The sequence below is a fragment of the Elgaria multicarinata genome, chromosome 2 (genome assembly GCF_023053635.1).
Source record: "Elgaria multicarinata webbii isolate HBS135686 ecotype San Diego chromosome 2, rElgMul1.1.pri, whole genome shotgun sequence".
NCBI classification, from domain to species: domain Eukaryota; kingdom Metazoa; phylum Chordata; class Lepidosauria; order Squamata; family Anguidae; genus Elgaria; species Elgaria multicarinata.
In genome coordinates this window covers 3305185-3317310 of record NC_086172.1, presented here as the reverse complement: position 1 = coordinate 3317310, position 12126 = coordinate 3305185, and the positions used below count along the sequence as shown (strand labels likewise).

The window sequence follows — 12126 nt, the reverse complement described above, 5'->3', positions numbered from 1 at the left end:
TAAAACAGCTCCACTGGCTTCCAGTTTGTTTCCAGTTACAATTCAAAGTGCTGGTATAAAGCTCAATACAACTTGTATTGAGCTTTATACAACTAAATACAACTCAATACAACTAAAGCTTGTATAAAGCTCAATACAACTCAGGTCCGGGAGGGCATCTACACGTCATACTGAAGGCGCTTGTGTGCACCTCCAGTGCGCCCCCAAAACGATTGTGTAGATCCTGCAGAAGAGACGGAGGAAGAGGTGGAGGCGGCGGCGGTGGCCCCGCATCGCCCCTCGCGAGGAGTAACGGCTCCGAGTGATTGATATCATTGGGGCCTAGAGTGTCCTTGCCGCCGCCGCCCACCTCCCCGCCGGCCTCCTTCTGCCGGCGAAAGAGCCACCCGGGGCGGAAGAAGGCGCGGGGGGCTTCTTCCGCCGAGCTCTCCGCCCCGGGTGGCTCTTTCGCCGGCAGCAGGAGGCTGGCGGGGAGGTGGGCGGCGGCGGCAAGGACGCTCTAGGCCCCAACGATGTCAATCACTCAGAGCCATTCCTCCTCGCGAGGGGCGATGCGGGGCCACCGCCGCCTCCTTCTCCTCCGCCTCTTCCTCTGTCTCTTCTGCAGGATCTACACAATCGTTTTGGGGGTGCACTGGAGGCGCACGCAAGCGCCTTCAGTACGATGTGTAGATCCGCTCCAGGTTATCTGAAAGACCGTATTCTCCCTTATGAGCCTGCCTGTGCTTTAAGTTCTTCAGGGGAAGCCCTTCTCTCAGTCCCATCACCATCAAAGGTACACCTGGTGGGAACACAGGAGAGGGCCTTCTCGGTGGCTGCTCCAGTGCTCTGGAACTCTCTTCCCAGGGAAGCTAGACTGGCTCCCTCCTTGAGGTGCTTTCAGAGGCAGGAAATTTTTTTTTTGTTCCAGCAGGCTTTTGGTGAATACTCTGGACCTCCGTCTGTGCCAAGGACTTTTAAAATTGTCATTTTAAATGTTTAAATGTTTTAATATTGGAACATATTTAATATAGTTTTAAGTTTTGTATATTTCTATTTATAGGTTTAAAATGTATATGTTTTAAAATTTGCAATGCCGCCTTGATGCCCAGCATTGGGCAAAAGGTGAGATATAAATAAATATAATAAATAATTAATAGATTAATGCATTTTCAGAGCATTAAAGTATATTGAGATGTAAAAGATGTGAAATGTTTCCATAAAAGGAAGGGAGTAGCCAGAACACCTAAAGTTTGTGGGAAAGCTTAAACCTGGGATTTGTGCCACATTGGGCCCGTTCAGAAGACACCTTAAACCATGGCTTTAACCATGGTGGTTAAGCCAGAAAGGCGGGCTATGTTCAGAAGACATCTTAATTTATTTATTATTTATTTATTGCATTTCTATACCACCCAATAGCCGAAGCTCTCTGGGCAGTTTACAAAATTAAAACAATTCAAAACAAAACAACAGTATAAAACCTTAATATAAAATACAGTATAAAAGCACAACCAAGATAAAAACAGCAGCAATGCAAAAATACAAATTTAAAAGTAAAAATTTAAAACAGCAAAGTTAAAATTAATTTATAGACTGTTAAAATACTGAGAGAATAAATAAGCCCTTTTGCTTTATTCACCATGGTTGAAGCCGTAGTTTAAGATGTCTTCTGAACACAGCCCGGCTTTCCGGCTTAACCACCGTGGTTAAAGCCATGGTTGGTTTAAGGTGTCTTCTGAACGGGCCATTCACAATATGCTGCTGTGGCAGGATGCAAGAAGAGTAGATCCAGGACCTCTTCCTATGTTTGTTTTGGTAGTTTAATTTCTGTAAACCGCCCAGAGAGCCCTGGCTATGGGAGCGGTATATAAGTATAATAAATAAATAAATAAAATAAATAGCCCTGAGGCATAGCAGGCTTCCAGATGGAGGGCTCCTAGTGCTAGCTATTAGAAGGTATGGTGCAGGTCTTCCATCTTTTTCTCCTTAGCAGCTTATCTGCATTCAAGAAAAAAAGATAGAACAACGATGAGAAAATATGGGAGGGTCATGCGTAGAAGTCAACGATGTATGAACTCCCCAGAAATGAGACAGGGCGATGGTGCCATGAAAAACTCATCAGGAAGCATTCACAATGAGCACAACGATCACAGCGACTTCCCTCTGCTAATGATTTAAGCCTCATTTCAGCAAACTACTTACAGCTAAACTAAATGAAATGTGACATGGGATATATGTGAAGCATTTTCCAACTTTTTAAAATAATAACAACAACAACAACAACAACAACAACAACAACAACGCAGTTGTGAGGGGCTCTGAATTTGATTGGAGCAGTACCCCTTACCTCTCTTTTTAAAATAATCCCTCCCAGCTTCTTTCCCACCCATGGGTTAAACACTGGGCATGTATCCCATGTCAAATCTAATTTGGCCTTTAGTGATAACCTAATGCAGAGAACATTTAGCGGCCCTCACACCTCTTTTCCAATGTAGTAGAAGGCTAGTCTTCTAGGCACATGCTTGCTTATAACCAGGTTGTATTGTCCCCACTTCTGGTGGACCAGCATTATGATGAACCAATCCAGAGCACACAAGGAAGTGTAGGAACATATTTAATTCTTCAGTCATGCAGCTGAAACCTTACTAACCTACTTATATTGCTTTTCTTTCATGGTTTAACACACAAAGATCAGAGCTAGAATCCAGCCACTGCTGGGCTGCTTTATTCAGAAAGAGTGCTGACGTAAAAGAATGCAGGCCTCAGCCTAATTCCATGCAACTGTTAACCTAATTTCCAAAGCCCTCTGCATGCAATCAGTTCAGACCTCTGGCAAGAGCAATCTTTCACTTCCCTGACAGCCTCCTGGGTGGGACACAACAGGGGGAGAAAGAAAAGGGGGTGGCAGAAAGAGAGACAAAAAAGAGTGGCAGAAAAGGGGATGGCTTTGGCCCACTGGCTTCAGCCCCACTCACTGCCAACATGCAGCCCCTGACAAATTACACGTGGGGCCCTTGACAGAAGAAAGATTGCCCACCCTTGTTCTAGAGCAGTGGTTCTCAACCTTCCTAATGCCGTGACCCTTTAATACAGTTCCTCATGTTGTGGTGACCCCCAACCATAAAATTATTTTCGTTGCTACTTCATAACTGTAATTTTGCTACTGTTATGAATCGTAATGTAAATATCTGATATGCAGGATGTATTTTCATTGTTACAAATTGAACATAATTAAAGCATAGTGATTAATCACAAAAACAATATGTAATTATATATTGTGAAATATTTATTTCTAAATAGAGGAGCGGTGTCTCGGTTCCTAAGACCATCGGAAATATGTGTTTTCCGATGGTCTTAGGCGACCCCTGTGAAAGGGTCGTTCGACCCCCAAAGGGGTCGCGACCCACAGGTTGAGAACCGCTGTTCTAGAGGCTGCTACTCCCCTTGCACTCTGTTGTGATCTCTGTAGACAGCTTTTGATATTGCCTTCCATACTTTCCTAGATATGGTGGAGATGATGTTAATGCAAAATGCACAGATGCACCAGATCATTATGCAGAACATGATGTTGAAATCTCTACCACCACCTGTTTATTCTTCGGCTAGTGGGCATGGAATCCCTATGCCTCACCATGGACAAGAGGTAAATATGCTTTTAAGGGACTTTGAGTGTTAATTTATGGCAGATGAAAGGCCAGAAATACAAGTCTAGACCTATCTTTGGCAACAGAATCAGAGCTGTTAGGCAACATATGCTTATAGCAATCATCATCATCATCATTGACTACATAGGCAGAAACAATACAGCTGCAAAAGTAATTCACCAACAACAGGCCATCAAATTCAACCTCATTAAATAACCTGGGGCACTTCCACACGTCGTTCTCAGGGCGCTTCCATACGCCCCCAGTGCACCCCGAAAACGATCGTGTAGCTTGCCTGTAAAAGAGACGAGGAAGAAGCGTCCTTGCCGGCGCCGCCAGTGCCACCCACCTCCCTCCTCGTTGGCTCAGAGAGCTCGGCGGAAGAAGGCGGGGTGGAGAGCTTCCGCTCTCCACCCTGCCTTCTTCCGCCGAGCTCTCCGTCCCGGCCGGCGAGGAGGGAGGTGGGTGGCGGCGGGGCCGGCAAGGACGCCTCTTCCCCGTCTCTTTTACAGGCAAGCTACACGATCGTTTTCGGGGTGCACTGGGGGCATATGGAAGCGCCCTGAGAACGACGTGTGGAAGTGCCCCTACACTATACTATACTTACTCACCTGAAATAATCTTGGAAAATGCAAACCGTAAAATATATGAGATATAAATATTGTTGAACCAGTTGGTAACAGTGACCACAGTGCTATCAGATTCAATATATATTTAAGTGGGAAACTGCCCAAGAAGTCCAATGCAGTCACATTTTACTTCAAAAGAGGAAACGTCTCCAAAATGAGGGAACTGGTAAAAAAAGAGTTGAAAGGAGGAAATCAAGAGGGTTAAATCCTTGCAAAATGCATGGAGCATACTCAAAAGCACAATAATAGAAGCTCAACTAAAATGTATTCCACAAGTTAGGAAAGGTAGCATCAAGTCTAAGAGGTCACCAGCATGGTTAACAAGCAGTGTCAAGGAACAGCTTCCTTCAGAAAACGGAAGTCTTAGCCAAGTGAGGAAAATAAAAGGGATCACAAGCTGGCACAAAGCTGATGCAAACAAAACAAGAAGAAATGCAAAAAAGCATTTTGAAGAGCACATCACTAATAATATCAAGTCCAACAATAAAGAATTCTTTAAATATATCAGAAGCAGGAAACCTGGCATTTGTGCAAAGGAGGGGGGAGTCTTGTTTTCATCTGTTTCTTTGCAGCCCCAGGAACGCCAGGGCTTACTTCTGAATATATGTAAGATTGTGCTGTAAGTCTGCAACCCTAGGCACACTTACTTGGGAGTAAGCCTCATTGAACTTAAAGGGGTGCTCTTGGTGTGGAGGATCAGATCTGCCTCCCTTTGATTCAAGCAGGCATTTTACTAGGGGTGTGCATGGACCCCCCGCTCCGCTTCACTTGCAGATCTGCCATTTTCGGAGCGGGCCGCTTCGCCCCGCCCCTGCTCCACCCACTTCTGCTCCGCTCGGAGCTCCGGATCCGGATTGGAGCTCCGTTTTCCCCCCATAGGGTTGCATTGAAAGCTAAAAAATTATACAACGTTTTTTCTGTTCAAGTTAGAAACCTCAAACTCGGCACCATGAAAGCTTATCCACGTGTCCACACGCACGCCAAGTTTCAAGCAAATCCCATCATCCCCTGATTTTTGGCGAATTTTTGAAAATCGGGCACCTCATTCAGACCCCTTGGGATAGCTCCGTCAATTTGCACGTTAGAAACCTCAAACTCGGCACCAGGACAGCTTATCCATGTGTCCACATGAACGCCCAGACTCAAGGCAGTCCCATCATCCCTTGATTTTTGGCGCGGCTCTAACCTCTAACGCACCACCCATAACCCTAATTCACACCCCTTTCGATAGCTCCGTCAATTTGCACGTTAGAAACCTCAAACTTGGCACCATGATAGCTTATCCATGTGTCCATGTATAAGAATATAATAATATGTTTAAGAATATTACTAAATGTAGGGAAATGGGACAAGAAGTGTGTGTATGCTTTCCCCAAAATGCTCAATCTGTGGCTGCCTGTTGCACTTCACAAAAGCAGTGCACGCAATCAGGCTTTAAGAGAGGGGAGGAGGGAAACGAACCAACCAAACAAACACACACTCCAAAATTTTAAAATAAATTTTATATTAAATCTAAGGGAAAAACACAGAGCAAACTAAGCAAAAAGTCAGAAAGAAGCAAACAAACACACGCGCCAAGCTAAAATCCTAATCTATCTCCAAAGTACACAGCAGCAGCTAGCTAAGTAGACCCTCTCCCAATGAACGCTAAACCCACAAGACGCTGAGAGCTCAAAGATCTCAGGATGACTCTGCCTTAGTTCCCCCCCTCGAACGCTGGGATTGGAGGATGCTTCATGAGGAGATCAATTCTCATCAGGATTGGGAGTTGAATGTGCCTGTCATCGCTTCCAAAAAAAAAAAAAACCGTTTGTTGACCCGATTTTTAAAAAATTCTAGCACGCGACCCGCACGACGTAGAGAGGTGAGAGTAGTCTCAAAATGACCACCATCCACGACTCTCTGTGCACAAGAATTTTCAGAATGATAGCTTAAAAAACAACCCAGTTATCCCCGATTATTTCCCGCAATGCAATCCTATGGGCGAAAAGCCGAAAACCGCCGTTTGAGCCGCGCTATCCCTGTTTGTTGACCCGATTTTTAAAAAATTCTAGCATGCGACCCGCACGACGCAGAGAGGTGAGAGTCGTCTCAAAATGACCCCCATCCACGTCTCTCTGTGCACAAGAATTTCCAGAACGATAGCTTCAAAAACAACCCAGTTATCCGCGATTATTTCCCACAATGCAATCCTATGGTGAAATGTTTTCAAGATGGCGATCGGAGCGCTCCGCCTGAAAGAGGAGCTCCAAAAAATGGCCGCTTCTCTTCGCCTTGCTTCTAGGGGTCCGCGGTCCACTTCTACTCCGCCCCTGGGTAAGGCGGAGCAGGCCAATCCGCTACTGCTTCTCCGCTCCTAATCGGAGTGGAGCACATGCCTACATTTTACCCTCTTCTCCCTCCTATCGCAGACTGGGAAAGTAATTCCTTGGCAAGTGCACAGCACAATGCCAGCTTTACACAGTCAATTTTGCGCCATTAAGGCTTTATTTCAGCTTATCTCCATTTGTTTGTTTTTTAAATGGGATAAGTGGGTGAAACTGTGATATCCTGGCTGTTGATGACGTCAAGTAATTAACCTGTAAACTTCCATGAGTGGCCAGTCACAAGTGTGCAATAAATAGTTCATTTAGAGAAGCCCTAAGATTATCAATGATTTGTGGGAGTTGTTTGTGGGGCTGAAACACAGGGGAGAAGGATCTTAAGTGGTAAAACTGCTAATGACAACACCTCATGCTTGTCTGCTTGGATAGCTAGGATTTTAACAGATCATCATGTTCTTTTTTCCTAAACTATCTGCAGTTTCCCACTCCTGTTCTGGTAAGAGCAGAGAAGTTGCGACCATCAACAGTACATCATCATCACTATACATCTCCAGGGCTACCAGGCATTCCATCTCAGGTTGGCTTTTCCATGTGGCCTTCAGTGATGCCGCCTCTTCGTGGCACACAACTGGGAGGGTACCCATCAGATCTACATAATCTGCCCATTCCAACTACTGCAACACACATGTAAGTCAACAAGGAAGACTCGGCTTTTCAGTTCTGTGGCCACTTAGGTTTCCTGCTACTTTCTTACTATATTCCATTTCAATTTTATTTTCATACTAGCTCATATACCCAGCACTGCTTGTGCCCCTAAGATATATATCTGTGAGGTAGTCATCTTAAAGTAGTAGGCCAGTGTTAGACCTGTGAGTTAACTTTTAAATGAATTAAACTTGTTTCTTTTTTTCCTCTCTCACCCTCACGCCAACCCTGCAATGGAGGCCTGTGTGGTAACTTTAAAATGAATTAAATCCATTTCTTCTCTCTCTCTCTCTCTCTCTCTCCCCTCTGATGCATGGCCAGGGCTTCCTTGAAGCCACCACCATTATTTTCCTTATCCCCACACAAAACAAAAACTACAACTCCTGGCATGCCTTTCACTGAGGTGCCCGACTTGCCCAATGGGAGTCCTGCTGCTGAGGCTCACGGGAAGTGAAGTCTGTCCAAGCCAATCCACACCACACTGTGCAACAGTGCCTGTAGGTAGGCTGTAAAAGAGCCAGCTGATTGGCTGCTGGTTAGCTTGGTCATTGCCATTGGTGATGGGCCCGGAACCACACACGCCTTTCCTCCTGCTCCCAATGGTGACTAGTGGCCCCAGGCACTCTCCCTTCAGGCTCAGGATGGCAAGCCACTTCCAAGGCATGGTGCCAAAGTCCAATAAGTCTTCCCTCGCACCCAAGGCATGCTGGGAGTTGTAGGCATAAGCCTGAATAATGTATTAATCTTTGAACACCATCTGAAGTGTGGTGGGAGACAATGGGAGAGTGGACTGTGGTGTCACCAGCCTCTGTGACGTCTGTTATTAAACCTCTCCTTCGCTGCCATCACCCTATTGTTTATCTTCTAAAAGTATGAGGGAACAATAAACCTTTGAGTGTGAGTGTGCATGTGTATGGTGTATCTGAAGTAATGCATATGACTGGGCAGACGTGGTTGTTAAACAAAATAAGAATAAAGTTTATTCATAGAGAAAAAGATTTTAAAAGACACTTTAAGATTATTTTACTTTATCCACAAAAATTACTTTATCCACCTCCCTCAACCTCCCAAGGAATACTAACCACCTCCAAATCCTATAACCCTACTTTCTTAATACTATCCTGAAACAAGCCTCTACTAAACCTCACTCACTCCTACTCTCTTTAATTCACTAACCCTGACTAACTCTAACTGCCTAAAACTCCTTCTCTCTCTCTCTCTCTCTCTCTCTCTCTCTCTTCAAATCAACCAACCATCAATCAGACGACACCATTCACCCTGCTCACCATTCTAACTCCCTCCTCCCATTTACTTACCATTTCCTGAAAATAAAAGAATTGGCTACAGCAAATCCAAACCTGAACTAAACACTTAAACATACACATATAAGCAATAACATAAATTATCATTTTGTCACATGGGCCTTCTTAATTGTGGCACCCTGCTTATAAATTTATTTGTCCCAGGCAAGTTTGCCTTGTGACTGCATTTAATGGCTTTCCAGTGCTAAGAGATGTTTTCTCCCCCAAGGCCTTTTAATTTGATGAGACTTTTTATGGTGTTCCCACCCCCTGTTATACCTAAACCACAACATTCCAATACAGATGCAGGAATTACTGAATAAAGTTCATGATTTTTTGTAAAAGCCTGACTATATATACCATTGAAACAGAAGAATGAGTGGAAGAGCGAATGATAGCTGGGGCCAGAATGGAATGGTGGGCGGGGTTAGTGGCAGTTGGAGAAAGTCAGGGAGAAGGAGAACTAGGATAGTGACCTGGGTTGCTAACCCATGCTTTATTTAAAATTAGCCACTCTACCTGCCTCCCAGCATGCCTTTTGTGGCCTACAGGGGCCCACATCCTCTGAGAGGTGCTTCCTGTAAAGGTAGAGCAAAGGGGCATGAATAACTTTCCCCCTCGCTTTCACTGCCACTACCTTCCCAGAGGCCCTTAGTTGGGGAACAACTACAGAAGGACACTAGAACTCTGGCTGTGTATCTCTGGATTTAGCACGGGACCCATGAAGCAAGATATTAACAGCTCACAGTAATGAGGTAGAAGACTTTATTCAGGCTAAGGGCAGGGTGCACCTGGGAAGAATAAACTACCAACCTCCAATAAGCATGCATAGCATAAAACCCAGTAATCAGTTTAAAACAAGAAGCCTGACTAAAACTAGTTACTTGTAAGTAGGACCTTGCCATTGTCACTACCATGGACACCTCCACACATCTTGGGAAGTAACAAGATAAAGACTTAGGGACGGCCCCCTCACTATAGGCCCTTTTCTCCCTGTTTCATCTTCAACTCCCTCCTCCCCTTGGCGTCAGCTGGGCGCTTAGTTTTCACATTTCCCAGCCGTATTCTCCTCCTTCCTGCCGATCGTGATGGTTTATGACCTTGAGGAAGATAAGAGGCTCCTTCCTGGCACCAAGGTCTTGCTATCTTGTCCTCCTCCCCGCTCCAGGTGGCCTGCTGTAATCTGTCGGCTGAGGCCCTGTTCAGCTCAAAACTTCCTGCATAAAAATGTCATATTAAAACTACCCTCTCCTGACTACTTCACCCATTCTATCCTCTACCCAACGTAGTCTATCTGCTCTCCTTCACACTTCCCTCCTATTGTTGCCAATGCTGCTCCTTGATAGAGCATCAGTGAGTAGCATCACTGAGGAGGGGAGGAAAGTGGCTGTCAGTGGATGCGGCCAGCTCTGGTCAAGTCTTGGTGGGACTGCATCAGCCCACGCATATTGTCCACCAAATGCTGCATCAGGACCCTCTACTGGGCCAGTCACTTGCCCCCTTCATCAGGCCTGTTCCTGGGCATGCCCAGAGTGCCTCTCCTTTCTCCCTCCCTCTTAAGGGCAAAAGCTGCAGGTGTACATCCCCCAGATTCTGAGAAAACAGCAATATCAAAATGTCAAAATCTCAAAGTCATGTTGTTGTATCTAGTTATGATTTTAAAACCATGCATGGTGGGCAGGAGGAGGCACCACAAATGGACACAGCCCATTTATGTGGGTTGTTTCCTTTTATGTGGAATTGGGTTGACTGACTACTCGAGACTGACCTTAGGAGTCTGGGTTATGAAAGGCATGCAGTGGCCACCCACCTGTGCACTCACAGTGGCCACCAAAGGCTGATAAGTCTGGCCTCCCACCCAAGGCATACTGGGAGTTCCACCCAAGGCATGCTGGGACTTGTAAGCATAAGCCTAGGTTTTTTATTAAATTCTTTAAAGAATACATCAAACCCAAAATTTCATGTTTTTAGATTTTTCTGGTACATTGTACTGCCAGACCTACCAGCGTGCCAAATTTCAAGTTTCCAACTCATCTGGAAGTGGGTAAACATTTCTAGACATACATCCTGCACGCATACTTTCCACTTTATAGGTAGAGATTAGCCATAGGCCATAACAGAGGAATAAAAATACAGTGCATAAAATGAATAATAAAACTCAATTTTGTATTAGTATGAAAGTAATTCCTATCTCATTCTGGCAAGCTTTGTTCAATTGCCTAGGAAGTCTCTTAGCTGAGCTTAGTTGACTGTATCTCCCTGCCTTACTATTTTTTCCAAGCGTATCAACCAATGGACTGCTTGGATTACCCCTGGGTTTGTAGACTTCTACAGTACTTGACTAAAAAAGGTAAACAGAGTTTAGGCTTCCTGTGTTTGTATCAAGTGTATGTCTCTATGTCAGCTGGGTATGGGGTTGCCATGAGCTGTCACATAGCAGGCACACCCTACTGCAAGGAAAAGCTGTCATAGCTCCTTCTGAGGAGTCTTCTTCTGAGGAGGAACTTGGCTTACCTGAGTTCTTGGATTCTCCTTCCCCTGAGGAATTTCCAGAGACAGCGCTGCAGGAGGGGAGTGGATGTGCAGCTGAAGAGCACACACACCCCTCTGGAGGCCTCCCCCCACCTCCTTCAGTCCCTGATGGTTCAGATTCTGAGTCAGAAATGAGGCCTCCAACCAGGTCTTGGGAAGGGCAACAAATGAAGCACAGAGAGCAAGTCTGGCCTCTTAGGAAAAGTCCTTGCTTGGTGTGTCCAGACTAAGTCTGGGTGTGTCCAGACTAAGGCCCTTGTGTCTCAAGTACTTAAATTAAGTGATGCCATCTTTCCAAGTCAAGAGATATTTCCCCCCAAAACACAGATATACTCAATGTAACCATTTGCGAGATAGCTCTAGGCACCCGATACCAAGATACTTAATCACTTCTGGGCACCAACAAAATTGCCATTTAGTAACTACCTAGGGTGTCTTGATACTAAGGCATTAAATCAGATTTGTCCAATTAATAGTATCACCCTAAAGTGTACCAAAGATATCAGTTAATCTTATTCATTTTAGTATAGATGTATTTAGGCTTCTCTTTCACAACTATTGATAAGAGCAGCTGTGTTGGTAGGATTCATTTTATGATGAGAACATGAGAATAGGAAAATGTGTGGTTTCTAGGAGGCTTGTGGCACAGTCCTAGTGAACACTTATTGCTACAGATAATTACTTCAAGTTGTAGACTGTTGCTCCAGTGATGAATGTATCACCAGCTCCCCCCCACCCCCCAAAAAGTCTTGTTATATTCAGGTAGCTTTAAGTGCTTCACCAGCGCACGTTAGTTCTCTTTTCAAAGTAGTACTTCTAGTTCTTCATTTTTCTACTCTCCTCCACCATTTTAGGGCTCCAATTTTGTTAAAATACACATATTTATTTCTTTTATAGGTGACCATCGAAGGGACGCTAATCACAGACTTGAATGATCACAGAAGCTTCTTCATCTGATATTTCATTTCACAGGAATGTCTGACCTCGACACCCTGCCAGATAGATGAGAGGA

General features: G+C 44.9%; 1 protein-coding gene across 1 annotated transcript in view; it reads left to right on the top strand.

Moving 5' to 3' along the window:
- C2H21orf58 (chromosome 2 C21orf58 homolog) overlaps positions 1-12126 on the top strand; it is a 45023-nt gene extending 32897 nt beyond the window's left edge. The window contains exons 6-8 of the mRNA XM_063115944.1: positions 3483-3622; positions 7055-7263; positions 12012-12126. Coding sequence (XP_062972014.1) covers positions 3483-3622; positions 7055-7263; positions 12012-12015 — 353 coding nt within the window. The 3' untranslated portion in view covers positions 12016-12126. The remainder of the gene's footprint in view (positions 1-3482; positions 3623-7054; positions 7264-12011) is intronic.